The 16671-nt window shown below is 45.6% G+C and overlaps 1 protein-coding gene across 1 annotated transcript in view; it reads left to right on the top strand.

The window, feature by feature from the left end:
- The first annotated feature begins 492 nt into the window (after window positions 1-492).
- aatkb (apoptosis-associated tyrosine kinase b) overlaps window positions 493-16671 on the top strand; it is a 34351-nt gene continuing 18172 nt past the window's right edge. The window contains exon 1 of the mRNA XM_029527187.1: window positions 493-589. Within this exon, the coding sequence (XP_029383047.1) occupies window positions 508-589 (82 nt within the window). The 5' untranslated portion in view covers window positions 493-507. The remainder of the gene's footprint in view (window positions 590-16671) is intronic.

Here is a 16671-nt window from a genome sequence, read left to right as displayed (position 1 = left end):
GCCAGGGTGCAAAAATAAAAAAATAAAAAAGACAGAATTCTGTTCGGGCTCATTCCAGAGCAAGATGGCGCTCTTGCTGTCAGCACCTCGGACAGCTCCCGGTTTTTCCGCGGGGGGGTCACATGTGAGATGATCCGGTCCGGTCCAGGAGGTCTACATTCTGGATCAGCTCGACTGATTACGAAAACAGGACTCCTCTTCCTCCTCACCCTCCTGCTCTTCATCTCCCGCAGCGACGGTCCGCTGGATCCCGGAGTCTGGGCGGGAAATAAAATAAGGAGGTGAGAGTCTGCTGGAGGAGGAGGAGGAGGAGGAGGAGGAAGAGGAAGGTCCAGCATCTTCTCTCTCCAGCATCAGGACCACAGAGACTCGGAGAAGGAGGGAGAAGATGAAGGCTCGCCGTTTCGCGGCCGGTTCGGACGGAGCGATGAAGCCGCGCTGAGGAAATAGAGCCGCTGAGATCTTTGCCCCCCTCCAGCCCCCCTGCCCCCCCCCCGGTCCTCGGTGATGAAGATGCTGGTGCTTCTGCTGACGATGACTTCGGCCGTTTTCAGCCGCGGCTTTGCCCTCAGCTCCCATTTCAGCCCAGGTGAGCCGACATCCCATAATAATCAGCTTTTCATGCGATTGTAGTCCTCCTGTCAACACCGCCGGCTCCCTCTGAAGCCATAAACACGATGTAGTTATTCATCTCATCACATAAACTGAGCAGAACACACACAGAAGTGATGTAATGCAGCTGGTTGTGTGTGTGTGTGTGTGTGTGTGTCAGCTGATCAGGAAACTGAAGGTGAGAGGTGAACAGTTTTGTCCCATCAGTGCAGGAAAAGCAGGGAATTATGGGAGATAATGGACGGAGACAGTTTGTCTTCACTGAGTCTCACATGATGACGGAATCAGCAGAAATCTCTGGAAGCCAAAAGCCTGTTTGTTTAAATATTTAGTCCCCCCCCCCCCCCCCCCCCCCCCAATGCAGCATGAGCAGCTGCTGGCCTGTCAGTCAGGTGGTTTCTATGGCAACCAAAAGGTGCAGCATCCTCTGGCTTTCCCATCGAGCGCTCTCTCTCTCTCTTACAGTGGCAGAGCGTTTGACAGGTTGCGTTGACGAATCGGGCAGCTTTTCATTGTTGTCGCTGTTCAAACAGAAGCTTAAAGTGTCTTCCAGCTCTGCAGCTGGACCTCCACCAGGCGGGTACGTCGGCGGGTACCTCGGCGGGTACCTCGGTTTCATAATGCCCTCCTGCTCCTTTTTCAAAACACATTAATTGAATTGCACAAATCCTCCCGTCCATTCTGCAGCAGTTGGTTTGGACCAGACGGCCAAATCCTTTTTGTTCTCCTGCCTGCATGTTCTGACTCACAGCTGAGATAACGAGTGTCATCTTTTTAAATGGCTGTGATGTTGGAGGACTGCTGTCCTGGGAACGACCCTGAAATCAGGGCCGACCCCCCCCCCAAAGGGAAAATCTCTCTCCTGTTGTGCTAACGTTGCACTTTCTGCCTCCGCTGTGGAGCTGAATGCGGCCTTTAGCCTGACAGATTATTTCAAACACAAGAGCGGACGTTAACATGGAGAACTGCCTCCCACTTCCTGACTGACAATTAGGATTCTAACTCTAAAGAGGCTTTCACTGTTAGGAATATTTATATCGATATGGAAATACATCAGAGTGCTTCAGGTGTTTGTTGAAGCTTTTTTTTTTTTTTTTTTTTGTGGCTTCACTCTGTGAATCATTTCTCCACACTTTTTTCAGATCATGAACAGGTGATCAGATGGTTTTCTTCAGACTTTTCCAAAAATTGCTTGTTCAACATGCGTCTTTATTGCACGAGTAGATAATGTCGTGGTCTGATTGACTCAAAAAAAATGACTGTGGCTCGACATTTGAAATATATTTAAATACCATCTAATATTTTATCTGCATGTCTTTTTCAGTGCTCAATTAATATTTTCTGCATTAAGCAGGAAAATTATGAATCATGATTTATCAGTCGTGCTGACATATTGAAAGTGCTCCACTACAAAACAAAGAAATCTGACTCATAAGATTTACTACAAATCACAAAGAATGAAAAATACCCATAATCCTTCATTCCTCTGATTGTTTCATGCTGTTGAGCTACATTCATGCGGAGCGTGTTCGGTCCGTTCATCTCTGGGCTTTAAAATAATTACAATCACTGTTTGTCAGATTATATTGAAGTGTATGTGAAAATGGCTCTCCTCACTTGGTTTCTGTGTGTTTGTTGACAGAAAATTTGCCTCTGCAGTTTCTTTTTCTTTTTTGGAGAGAGAGCTGGGAATGTGAAAGTAAAAGTGATGGAAAGTGAAAGGGAGAGGCTTGGATGTTGACTCGGTGGGGGGGGGCGGGTCCAGGGATGACATCACAGCCCGCTGGAGGCAGGGCTGGGTTTCGCTGGTGGAGGATGGGGTGCTTTTCCTGGAAGCGCTGGCGGGTTTCTCACGCCCCAGGTTATCCATTTCACATTTCTCAGCGGGCTCCTGGCTGCGCATCCAGCGGCACACTCTAATTATATGAGCACACAACAGACGGGGGGAGCAGGACGTGGTGCATGTGGAGGCCCGGCAGACTCCTTTTTCTCTCTGGGCCTTTGATAAACCACCAGGTCCCGCTGCTGGAGGAGCAGGTAAACCAGCTCCACAGTTCTCTGATGGACATTCGTAGAGGGATTCAAATCTGGGTTAGAGCTAGACTGAGACTTGACAGGCTGTGTGGTGTGTCTTAAAGGTAAGCTCACTCTTTGGGGACGTGTTGACTGAAAGAGAAGCTTGCAGAATAAATTACTGCTCCTGTTGTTTGGCTAAAGCAGCAGAGGGCACAAAGCTAAGGCTGCAAATTGGAGTCGTGCCATTTACAGCAATTGAACAACCTCTAAAAGCTTTCTCCTCTGATCTCCACCCTGGAACCTGAAAGTTGTGAATATCTGTTATGTTTCTCCTCCTGCAGTGTTTTCTGCCGCTGCAGAGCTGCTTTTTCAGAACATCATTGTTCCCGCGCTGAAAGGCCCAGAGTGTCTGAAGTGAGGCTGCTGCAGACAAGCCTCTGATTGCTAATAGCCTCAGTCCTCTGAGAGGGTCTGTGTGTGTTTGTGTCGGCCGTCAGAGTTCTGTGGAATAACAGCCCCTGATTGCATGAAAACAATTTCCCAACAATCAGAGCGGTCTGTCTCTCTCACACACACACACACACACACACACACACTGACATTTTAATGACCTTAGTGTGTCTGAGCTGCTGCATTTGAACCTGATCGATTATCTATTATCTCTTATTTCAACCACGATTAGATTCTCATCCCAGTTTTCCGAAGAGGCAACAACGAGCGTTTCTCACAGTATGAGACAGAAACACACACGTGGTGTTCACACACATATAGTGAACATATCCATATAAGTACAAGTTACATCTGAAACATCACTGTAGATATACGGCCATAAACGTCGCATATTCCAATTCTGCATGAGAAACACACTTTTTCATGATAAATAACTAATGACACACACAGACACACAGCTGAGAGGCTGCAGACTCAGATTCATCCCTGTGGATTTAAAAAAGCACACAATCTGAAAACATGTGGAGCCACAACACTTCTTGAAATAATAATGAAATGTAAATGTTGTTTCATGCTTGAGGGAAAATTTCTTCCTGTCTTTTTTTTTTTGCTCTTCGTCCTGCTGCAGGCGAACGGCATCTGTTGTCACACCGAGAGGCCGGGTGTCCCTCATAGGACACTTTAGTCTTCTTCTTTAGGACACTTTAGTCTCCCGCTTTAGGACACTTTAGTCTCCTGCTTTAGGACACATTAGTCTTCTTCTTTAGGACACTTTAGTCTCCTGCTTTAGGACACTTTAGTCTCCTGCTTTAGGACACTTTAGTCTCCCTCTTTAGGACACTTTAGTCTCCTTCATAGGACACATTAGTCTCCTTCTTTAGGACACATTAGTCTTCTTCTTTAGGACACTTTAGTCTCCTTCTTTAGGACACTTTAGTCTCCTTCTTTAGGACACATTAGTCTCCTGCTTTAGGACACTTTAGTCTCCTGCTTTAGGACACTTTAGTCTCCCTCTTTAGGACACTTTAGTCTTCTTCTTTAGGACACATTAGTCTTCTTCTTTAGGACACTTTAGTCTCCTTCTTTAGGACACTTTAGTCTCCTTCTTTAGGACACATTAGTCTTCTTCTTTAGGACACTTTAGTCTCCTGCTTTAGGACACTTTAGTCTCCTTCTTTAGGACACATTAGTCTTCTTCTTTAGGACACTTTAGTCTCCTGCTTTAGGACACATTAGTCTCCTGCTTTAGGACACTTTAGTCTCCTGCTTTAGGACACTTTAGTCTCCCTCTTTAGGACACTTTAGTCTCCTTCATAGGACACATTAGTCTCCTTCTTTAGGACACATTAGTCTTCTTCTTTAGGACACTTTAGTCTCCTTCTTTAGGACACATTAGTCTCCTGCTTTAGGACACATTAGTCTCCCTCTTTAGGACACTTTAGTCTCCTGCTTTAGGACACTTTAGTCTCCCTCTTTAGGAGACTTTAGTCTCCTTCTTTAGGACACTTTAGTCTTCTTCTTTCGGACACTTTAGTCTCCTTCTTTAGGACACATTAGTCTTCTTCTTTAGGACACATTAGTCTTCTTCTTTAGGACACTTTAGTCTCCTGCTTTAGGACACTTTAGTCTCCTTCTTTAGGACACATTAGTCTTCTTCTTTAGGACACTTTAGTCTCCTGCTTTAGGACACTTTAGTCTCCTTCATAGGACACATTAGTCTTCTTCTTTAGGACACTTTAGTCTCCTTCTTTAGGACACTTTAGTCTCCCTCTTTAGGACACTTTAGTCTCCCTCTTTAGGACACTTTAGTCTTCTTCTTTAGGACACATTAGTCTTCTTCTTTAGGACACAGTCTCCTGCTTTAGGACACATTAGTCTCCCTCTTTAGGACACATTAGTCTCCTGCTTTAGGACACTTTAGTCTCCCTCTTTAGGACACATTAGTCTCCCTCTTTAGGACACTTTAGTCTCCCTCTTTAGGACACTTAAGTCTCCCGCTTTAGGACACTTTAGTCTCCCTCTTTAGGACACTTTAGTCTCCCTCTTTAGGACACATTAGTCTTCTTCTTTAGGACACATTAGTCTTCTTCTTCAGGACACATTAGTCTTCTTCTTTAGGACACATTAGTCTTCTTCTTTAGGACACAGTCTCCTGCTTTAGGACACTTTAGTCTCCCTCTTTAGGACACATTAGTCTCCTTCATAGGACACATTAGTCTTCTTCTTTAGGACACATTAGTCTTCTTCTTTAGGACACTTTAGTCTCCTGCTTTAGGACACTTTAGTGTCCCGCTTTAGGACACTTTAGTCTCCCTCTTTAGGACACTTTAGTCTCCCTCTTTAGGACACATTAGTCTTCTTCTTTAGGACACATTAGTCTTCTTCTTTAGGACACATTAGTCTTCTTCTTTAGGACACAGTCTCCCTCTTTAGGACACATTAGTCTCCTGCTTTAGGACACATTAGTCTCCCTCTTTAGGACACATTAGTCTCCCTCTTTAGGACACTTTAGTCTCCCTCTTTAGGACACTTTAGTCTCCCTCTTTAGGACACTTTAGTCTCCCTCTTTAGGACACATTAGTCTCCCTCTTTAGGACACATTAGTCTTCTTCTTTAGGACACATTAGTCCCCCTCTTTAGGACACTTTAGTCCCCCTCTTTAGGACACTTTAGTCTCCCTCTTTAGGACACTTTAGTCTCCCTCTTTAGGACACTTTAGTCCCCCTCTTTAGGACACTTTAGTCCCCCTCTTTAGGACACATTAGTCTCCCTCTTTAGGACACATTAGTCTTCTTCTTTAGGACACATTAGTCTTCTTCTTTAGGACACATTAGTCTCCTGCTTTAGGACACATTAGTCTCCTGCTTTAGGACACTTTAGTCCCCCTCTTTAGGACACTTTAGTCTCCCTCTTTAGGACACTTTAGTCTTCTTCTTTAGGACACATTAGTCTCCTGCTTTAGGACACTTTAGTCCCCCTCTTTAGGACACATTAGTCTCCTGCTTTAGGACACATTAGTCTCCTGCTTTAGGACACTTTAGTCTCCCTCTTTAGGACACTTTAGTCTTCTTCTTTAGGACACTTTAGTCTCCCTCTTTAGGACACTTTAGTCTTCTTCTTTAGGACACTTTAGTCCCCCTCTTTAGGACACTTTAGTCTACTTCTTTAGGACACATTAGTCCCCCTCTTTAGGACACATTAGTCCCCCTCTTTAGGACACTTTAGTCCCCCTCTTTAGGACACATTAGTCTCCTGCTTTAGGACACATTAGTCTCCTGCTTTAGGACACTTTAGTCCCCCTCTTTAGGACACATTAGTCTCCCTCTTTAGGACACATTAGTCTTCTTCTTTAGGACACATTAGTCTCCTGCTTTAGGACACTTTAGTCCCCCTCTTTAGGACACATTAGTCTCCCTCTTTAGGACACATTAGTCTTCTTCTTTAGGACACATTAGTCTCCTGCTTTAGGACACTTTAGTCCCCCTCTTTAGGACACATTAGTCTCCCTCTTTAGGACACATTAGTCTTCTTCTTTAGGACACATTAGTCTCCTGCTTTAGGACACATTAGTCTCCTGCTTTAGGACACTTTAGTCCCCCTCTTTAGGACACATTAGTCTCCTGCTTTAGGACACTTTAGTCCCCCTCTTTAGGACACATTAGTCTCCCTCTTTAGGACACATTAGTCTTCTTCTTTAGGACACATTAGTCTCCTGCTTTAGGACACTTTAGTCCCCCTCTTTAGGACACATTAGTCTCCCTCTTTAGGACACATTAGTCTTCTTCTTTAGGACACATTAGTCTCCTGCTTTAGGACACATTAGTCTCCTGCTTTAGGACACTTTAGTCCCCCTCTTTAGGACACTTTAGTCTCCTTCTTTAGGACACATTAGTCTCCTGAGCTCTTTGAGCTCGTCCTTCCTCTTCCTGTTTTTGACTCGTTCACCAGCTGAACAGGTGAACGTAGCAGCACGTGTTGCTGTGACAGCCAAATCACCATCTTTTCTCAAACCTTGCCAAGATATGACCGTTACTATGGTAACCGCCGCGCTCTTGGTACACGGAGTGTGCTCATTGTTGTAACCATGACAACCAAGATCCAGGACACCTTCCTCCATGTTTCAGTTATGGGATGTGTCAGTTTGTTTTCAGTTTTAATACTTCAACATGAATTGTCTGATTCTTTTAAACGCATCACTGCGACACTTTGAGCTAAAACCGTGTTGGTTACAGACAGTAACGTGCTGCGAACATTGAAGAGCGTGATGATGATGTTCAGGTCCATCCTAACCCGCCTGCTGATCGCTCTGTTGATAGACCGAGCTGGGCTGTTCCTCTCATTTCTTCCCTTGAGCAAGCTTTACGATGGCCAGCCAGAACCAGATCTTGGTCCGTATCAGGTCTGACTAATGGGATGTGTGTCATCCATCACCTGTTTAGAGCTCCTCTAGACTGTTTATCAGATGTTTCCTCAGTGAATTCCATCATTTACCTCAAAAGAGGAATTTCAAATTGCAGCTCTTCATTAATCCAATCTTTTCCCTCTCAGCTCTCTCAGGTCGGCCATCTTAAATGCGTTGTGTGCTATAATCTCTGCCTCACGTGTCTCACCTCTGGCCTGCTTTTAGAATATTAAAATAATAATAATTTGCTCCGCGGTGAAGTCTTGAGCTGTTAGTCTTTTTAGAGCTCCTCCTGTCCGTGTTATTGGGAGCGGTGCTTCGTCTCAGCTGAGCCGTTCATGATGAATTGATTTTCTATCCAGTGACACACTGTTAGAGGCGTCCAGTTATCATCTGTGCTGTTTGCAGAGGAGGAGCTGATCATTTGACCGGAGAGTCAACACATGACTGACTGACCGCTGAGCATTTACACCTTCAGTCAACAAACATTTAGACCTTTCTGCTTGTGTGTTCTTCTGCGTCCTTATCGCTCTCTTTGTTTCCTGTTTGTCCTTTTCCGTCCTCATCCCAGTCCATCTCTGCAGCAGAGGGATTCACTGTCGGCTGGAACGGGGTGATGGGTTCAGACGCCAAAAGCTTTGTGATGCAGAGAGAAAGAAGGGAGATAAAGAGAGGAGAAGAAGAAATGGTATCTAGAGGAAAGAGAGGAAATCAGCCTGCTCTTAACAGAGCAGACCTGCAGCTCCTTCTTGTTTCCATTTTCTTTTTTTTTAAATCTTTAGAATCCTTCAGAGCCTCGTTCCTTTTATCCAAAATCGTACGACAGTATGAAGCCATGTTAGTGAAGTGGAGGAGGATTATTTGTGTCCCTCAGAGGGACCCGTACAGACTCACTGTGGGACCGCGTCAGAGGTCGACCCATGAGTTCAACGCCCCCGACAGGACGCCTCGCACGGTCATAACAGCAGCAGGTACTCCTTCAAACCGTTGCCATAGCAACCCATCCAACTGAACGCCTGTTTTTCATTCATTACAGTTTAATTCAGCATTTCAGAGTTCTGTGGCTGACTGAGGTCTGAGCACGTGAACAACACTCAGCTCTCTCTTTGTCTTTGTCTGTCTTGCTCTCGCTCAAACAGACTACATTAAAATTTGCACGTGAGCGAGTCGACACCACACGTGAGGCCTCTGCAGCTGGAAGAGTTCGGTTTGTGTTATGATGGAGAGCGACAGCGAGGGCACGCTCACATCTCTGAGGGCCACGACACGTTTTCTAATGTTGTGTAGAATGAGCAGGGGAACAGAACGACCATCTGTGTCGCTCTGAACGTGGGAGGATGTGTGAGTGTTTTCTTGTTGTGTGACAACGTTTGCTCCAGTTTCTGGTTTTGCCCCCCATCTTGGTCGCAGATGAGATCATCAAATATATATGATCTGTCACCCTGATCACAGCCAGTCCGTTCCTCCAGGGCCTGAGCTGGACCGCCAAGTTGTGGCCGAGGCGTTGAAAGGATGCTGGTGTTATAGAGATCAAACCACCAGCTGTGGAGTTTGTTTGTTTGACTGTGAACGCTCTTCAGTCAGTTGGTCATTCCAGGGTTTAGGTTTAGTCCAGTCTGAAACGACCGCTGCAGCATTTTTTTTTTTTTTTGAAGTCTTCGCCGATGTAGCCGCTCACTGTGAAGTTGTGGGAGCGGTTATGTAAGGAACCAATTAGAGCTCCGAACAGTGAGCATAAGAAGGAATAATAAGATATACTGTTTGTACATGTTGTTGCACATCTGCTGATTTTATTTCTTACTCCTGATCATGAGTCCATATGTTGGTACCACATGAAATCTTATTCTGGCTCTGAACATGTTGCCCCCCTCAACTGTAAAGCCATTTCACATTCGTAAAATCATTAAAATGGGCAGCCTGATATACTAAAAGTGTTTCCATGGAAACCAGGCTTTCGAACAACCAGCGCACAGCGGGGGGGTTCCTCTTTAGAGAAGGGGCAGCTCCCTGTGATCACACTTAATCACGATGGACACAAACACAAACACCACAGAAACATTTCAGGGTTTGTAAAACACCACCATCATGAAATGTGAAATTCAAATGAATCGATTTTATGGGATGTGAAATCTCTCCTGATTGGTTTCCTCCATCTGTGTTTTCCACCTTGACTCTTAATGTCATTTAAGTAACACGGTGAGTCAAGACTCACTGTTTTCATGGAGCTGATCGTTTCCTGCTTCATGAAAAAAAGATGTGTTGAGGTCAGCTCAGGGAGGACAGAAACTGTTGTTGTCGCTCTGAATAATACTGTTTTACATCTAGTGGAAGAAGTAACACGTTCGTCTGCATAGAAATTGTGACAAAAACCTGACAGAGGAGATTTTAAACCACACTGAGACGGTTTTGGTTCTTAAAAACACAAACATTTCTTCTTATGAATATCAACCCTCCAAAATGAAAGGCTGAGGAAGATGAATTATGGACCTTTAAATCTTTAATCTGTTGCTTTAGTGCAGCTGATTCAAAATGGAGGAGAATTTGCATTAAAGAAAAGAAAATAATGAGCTTGTTATCAACACGGTGTTACGTAATCTGGTTCACCATGTGAATCGACTGTACGTGGACATATGATGCTGCTTCATCGCTGTCTGCAGCATGTGTGTGTTGTGTAATCTTCTTTGCATGGCGTCCATGACGTGATGTCACATCTGAACGCTTTAGGGACGGAGGGCAGGAAGAAGAGATTCCCTTCTGCTCCGGGCAGATAAAACGGGGCAGCTCCTGGGAGAGGAGATGGACGGAGGAGCAGTACTTTCTCTGCTCCGTCGAGCCTCACCGGCCGGGATGATTCATCCAGAAGCACAAACAGCCGGATGCGTTCACGCTCTGCTGTCATGCTCTCCGCGGTGCGTTCAGGTGAACCATGTAATTCTCCTGCGTGTCTCCAGCCCTCCTGTGCGACTGCCCTCCCACTTCACTGGTACCTGTGCTGTGCATGTTGGCGGCTCCACGCATTAAAGGCTCGTTTTGTTTTCACGCCTCACCGAGCTCAGCTACACATGAGCTGCAAGCACCAGAGACCCACAATCCTTTGCTGCTCTCCTCAGTAGAAGAGTAGAAGCCTTGATGATTTTTTTTTTTTTACTGTGGATGACAATTCATTGAAGCTTTCATTGAATCTTTTCACTGGAAACTGATCTGTTTATTTAAAGAGCAGCTGCGTCAGGAGGAGAAATTATTTTATATCATGATGGTTTTATTTTATTTTTGTGAATCACACAGTGAAACAGAAATCCAGGTTATTCTTTTTTTGTTGTCAACTACAAAACAACTACGGTGTTAAAATCAACCCAGTAGAACATAATCTCCAGAAAAACACCATCTTCAGATCTGGATCAGTCCGACTCTCTGACTCCTTCTGTGTGTTTTCCATCCATTCTCATCCTCCATCTTTGATAGTGATGTCTGGAGTCACCTTTCCTATTGGCTCCAGTGCGTGATGTCACAGCCAATCAGAGTTTCTGGATCAGTCCTGAATGTTTCCGAATTTATTGTTTTGACAGAATAAAGACAATCAGATATTTGGAGCATTAGAGGCTTTGGAGCTGATTTTTCTGAAGGAAAATAAATCCTGCGTCTCCAAATTTCCCTCTTCTACGGTCCGCTGGGATTGGCTCCGGCCCGCACATGACCTTAATGTGAATTTGTTCCAATTATACTGAGAGAAAATTTTTAATTTGTTGCTTTTCATTCACTTTTCTTCAGCAGTTTAGTGTTTCCTCAGAGGTGGTGTAAAGCTCCAGCGGGTCATGAATGTCACAAGCAAGAGACGACATTTTAACAGTCATATGCGGAACAAATGCATAAATATTCATCTCCATGTGTCATGTTATCAGCTGGTGCAGACACATAATCTCCCTCCACCGCGTTGTTTGCTCAAACTTAAGTCCTCACAGCAGGTTTCCTGATTCTCCTCTGTGACAAAACAAACTCACGGAAAAACAACATAACTGCTGTTTATCCCCACACAGACTCAAAGCGCCGAGCTCTGGCTGTTTCCTGAGTAAGAAACACACACGTTCAGATGTGGCAGTGTCCCTCCATCCCCCGGGAACACCGCCGCCGTCTAAAGACAGACAGAAAGAAGAGACATTCCTGTTTGTTGTGATGGGAGGTCAGTGGGAGGGATGCGTTGTGACTTTCAACCCACAAACACAAACACACAACAGTTGTTGATAGCATCGTGGCTACATGACTGAAGGGAAAACTGCAAAATCCCCATCAAGACAGTCGATAATTTGAGGAGGTTAAACCAAGAAAGTATTCCGTTTCTGAAGTCAGTTGACAATGAAGAGGAAGATGATAGGAAATGTAATTAGGACACGAGGAAGGAAGGAATAGAAGGGAGTCAAAAAAAAGTCAATAGGAAAGAAAATGACGCAAAAAGGCAGAAAAGAAAGTTAAAGAAAGCGAATGAGCTGCAACGATCTCCCATCTCGAATCGAATGAAGTCTCAGTTAAAGTCTGAGCGGAGGGAAAGCGTCTCAGACCTCAGACCTTCGGGGCCTCCAGAGAGCTTCCTGCTGAACAAACCCGACCAGGCCGAGGGGAGGTGTGAGCCGAGCCTCAGGTGGCGGCTGCAGCACTCAGCACACTGAGGTGTGTGTCTGCCACGGCACAGCAGGAAATATCAGCTCCGCTACACACACACACACTCAGAGCCGACACGGCTCATCCAGAGTACTCTTGTCTTATTTGTATGAGGTTGCTGAACAGAGAAAATGCAGCAGCTCGGGGGTGAAGCGTGTTGTGGTTAGCAGCTCCGATTTACAGCTTCCTGTGTAATTAGGTTGCACTACGTGGGCTGCCTGCTTATATGGGCTGAAGGTAGACCCGACTCCCACACGATCTGAATAGCTAATCCTCCAGATCGTCCTCTGTGAGGCGTGTCAGAACAACAGCAGCGGGATGTTTTGTAACCACGGCGGGGCAGCTCACATTGTTTTCTGACAGCAGACGTGCTCTGAATCTGACTTTCTGGACGGATCCACAGCAGAGAGGTGACGTCGTCAGTTCAGGCTGACTTGGTGACAGGTGTGACAGAAATCTGCATTCAGCTCCCACCAACATCCATTCTCATCCGGCTTTTTGCCGTCAGTGGCATCAGGATTCATTCCTAGTCACAGGTGTCCATCAGGAACATGACGCCAAGGTGGACACGCTGATTTCCCGGCCTCCATGTTAAGCTTCATTTACGTCCAGCTGGAAGGCGGCCTGAGGCTGGACCCACCACTGCATCCGTCAGGAGGAGCTGGAAAATGTTGCTCCACAGAGAGACGTGTGGAATTCCCTGCCGAGAAAATGGATGGAAAACCGGACTCTCTGGTCCCGTCACTCCTTTATTAGGAAGACCAAACTGAGACTGGGGTGAGCTCAGATCTAGCTGATATCCTGACTGAGGCATGACTGACGGATAGAGGGAAAGAAGGATCATTAATTTATCTGCTCTGAAAGATAGTCACCTCGGGGGGCAGAGCTGCAGCTCGCTCACAAATTCACAAAATTAGCATTTTTGAATCGTTCAAAGAAAAACAAAAATGTAAATATTTAGGTGTCACATCAGCTGAGCGGATGTTTTCGCTCAAGTGAGAGCAGAAAGTTGATTTCCTTTCTGGCAGCGCAGTCAAGTCGTTCTTTGTCTTGAGCATCAGTTGGAACATGATTTTGGGAGGAAGCAGTCGCCATGGAAACCAGCTGATTTTATCCCCCCAGCTCGTTCTTGAGTCACAAACCTCGGCAGCTGTTCGCCAACATTTGGTTGTGTTTACAGTGAGCTTGCTGATGACTAACCAAAGATGAATCACAGTCTGTCTGTCTGTATGTCTGCCTGACGTTGATCTGGATCAAGGGAAGACCAGAGCAGATGGGTTTGGTCGCAGATTGTTCATGACCCGGGCCATCATCCTCCACCTCTCCTCCGTGGTCTTGTTTTAAGTGGTGGTTCCTCAGTGCAGCGAACACTGAGGAGCGGCCATGACTGTCCTTCAGCCAGCAGTTTGGATTCAGCTTCATCTGCATCGCTGCTTTTAGTCTGCAAATATTTTACTGTAAGAAACTCCTTTTTACTTCTGAGCCTGAGGTCGGTTTGGTCATTTTTCTTTGAATATGTAAAAGTAGAAGAACCTCTCTGAAGTAGAGATAAAGATTCTGAAGTTTTTATTTTGACCCACTGACCCCTTGAAGATATGAAAAAGGTTGGATGACCTAATTCTAAAGGTCAAAGTGTTTCACAGGGAGAGAAAAACAAGAGGACGTCTGGAAGTGTCGCTCAGCTGTCAGGTCTGAGGGATTCAGACATCCAACACTGACTTCTGCTCCTGATGAGGCGGAAACAACTACATTCACAGTCAGATGGTATTGAAGAGTATGGGAAAATGTAGCTTTATTATTCCTCTCTCTCTCTGTCTGTCATCCTTAATTGGGATCGGTGTAAAATCATCACCGGCCCCTCAGGTGGTTTAACATCTCTCTGATTTACCCGTGGTGAACGCTGAAGGTGGCAGGAGGGTGTCCACAGCCCCCCAGGCACACTTCCTGCTGATGCAGCTACATGAGACTTGATCAGCGACCCCCCAGACCACAGCTGCTGCATAAAACTGCATCACTTCCTCTATAATGGCCAGTCAGCGTTTCTGAATGGACAGGCCTTCACACATCTCACTGGAGGCTGAATTTTACTCCCTGTGGGGCAATTATTGTACAAGCCACTGAGGAAATGAGGATTTATTTGGACTCTTCTCACTCTGCCAGCTCGGATCAAGATGTCTTCTATCCCAAACACACTGAAGTTGAGCTGACAGGCCGAGTCACCCCAGCATGGTGACTCACACCTGTTCTGTACTGCTGGTGTCTGGGCAGCTTCGTTACTTCTTGTTTTCTCGGCCACATGGGAAAGAAAATACGGGCTAACAACCTGTCGGTGACTGAACGTGCTGAGTTTGCAGCACCAGCTGTGACTCGGTGACTTGGTGCTGCAGGACTGAATGATGCACAGAAGAAATGATTTGACATCTCAGCCACAGGCCTCTGCATTCCTCCTTGTTATACATCCATTTTTATATTAACGGTTATCATCCATCCAATCATCACGAGAAGAGCCAGTCTGGAGATTCTTTGACTTGATCTTCTAACTGTAGCTGCTCAGCCTCCTCTCTTTTACTGTTAATGTTGGCATTGGTTATGGAGCAACAGCAAAGCTTACAAACAGCTCCTTTATCATGATGCTGCTCCACCACATCGTGGATTAAAGGTTTTATTTCACCAGTTCTGTCCTCCTGACCTCGTCCTCGTTTTGGTCATTTTCCTAGCAGCTCCTCTGGAGTCGCCGTGGACCGGCCGCAGCGTCGGCCCTCTCATCTAACTTGGCAAGAAAGTAATTCGGCATATTTGCTGAAAAGCAGCTTTCCTCACTGGCTCTTACTCAACCTACAGACCAACTGGTGTTTTGACAGGACAGAGCTTCACGGGTTGTGGAGGTGTGTCATGCATCCAAAATCTGCACACGTGTTCACGCTAACGGCTAACTCATCGCGCCTCGTCCACACGAGAGGCTGTCGCATCGACTCGAATCTTTTTCACCTCTCGCTGTTTAAGTTGCTGCTCTTCAGCTCAGTGCTGAGGAGGTTCTCCAGGGGCAGACGCTGCAGAGCACACAGCTCTTCAGCCTCCTCTTCTTCCTCCCCACATCCTTTCTTCTCCTCTTCATCATTTAGTCATCAGGATGCTCTTCGGCTCTCTGCCTCGGGAAGCTAAAAATGGCTACCACCTCTGAGTAGCTGAGAGCTGCACGGTACTCGAGCACTCAAAGGAGAGAAAAATGCAGCAGCTCGGAAAATGTCAGTCCACCTTCCTGCATCCTCCGCTGCAGACGGGGGCCTCGAATTCTGTGCTGAACCTAATGAAGCTCTCAGGGGGGAGCCGTCCTCGGGGGCTCAAAGACCTTTAGCAGAACACATTTATCTCTTTTGGAATCAGCCTCATTACAGCTAACAAGAGGGCAAATCCTTTCTATTTCTCTCTTTTTTTTTTAAATGAACTGTCAGTGAAATAGATTTTTCACAGCTGGGGGAGGAACCACAACAACAAGGTATTTTTGTGTGTTTCTGTGGGAGGTTGGCTTGTCTCAGCCAAAGAGAGGACGTAGTACGGCCGCAGAAACGGCCTCTTAGCTGCTAATCTTTTTCAGAATCACATCTCTGCACCAATAAATTCCAATCTCACCCCCCCACATCAGCCAATTTACTAACTGCTGCACTAAGTGATGCTCAGCTTTTTCTCCGCCTTCCCACACGACCTCAGAGGGTAAACGAGCTCCGGTGTGAGATTAGATAACTATTGTCTTTCTCCTCCTGTTTTTTCATCCCTTCTTAAAAGATTCAGGTAAAACAGGATCTAATCTCAGCTCTTATGTAAACAGATCGGCCCCGTCTCGTCTCTGTTTCCCTGCTTTAAGAAAAATTATCATTGTTGTTATTATGATTATTATCATTATCATCTCCTAAAACAGCTGGATGTACAGCTGCATTTGTTGGGGACTGTTTCTATTTCCTAATAGTGAGGATTTGGATGAAGATGTAATGGAGCAAATATAATCAGTTACTTCAGATTGGGGTCAGTTCATTGATGGTTTTTGTGTTTTGACCGGATTTAAAGACAATGAGGGGACAACGTTCCTTAAATCCATCATTTGAATTGTGTGATCCTGAAGGTTTATTCCCACACTGAGAATAAACGGAGCAGCTGTGGTCATCATGTAAACTCGATCATCTGGGTTTAAACGCTGTTTGGTCTGTTCGCCCGCTCGCGGACTGTTGTGTGTTTTTCAAATATTAATACAGAGCAGCCGAATGGTCGCAGTCTCCCACTGCTGCTGCTGTTGGGGGCATTGTGGGATTTAAATAAACCACAACAGAGCCGGTATAATGTCTCTGCACTCCCCCTTGACAAATAAAGACTAATTAAATCTGAAGTTCTTGTCCAGCGTTTCGAAGCACTAAATGGTTATTGAGTGATTTAGCAAGCTGGCTTTTTCCACCTCTTCCTCCCACGCCTTCATGTGTATCATGTTTTTCTTTCTGCGGACAAAGTGAAAGAAAAAAGGAGTCAAATTCAGATTAGAACTGTCTCCC

Source organism: Echeneis naucrates, chromosome 19 (assembly GCF_900963305.1).
Source record: "Echeneis naucrates chromosome 19, fEcheNa1.1, whole genome shotgun sequence".
Taxonomy (NCBI): Eukaryota; Metazoa; Chordata; class Actinopteri; order Carangiformes; family Echeneidae; genus Echeneis; species Echeneis naucrates.
This window is presented reverse-complemented; position numbering and strand designations above follow the sequence as displayed.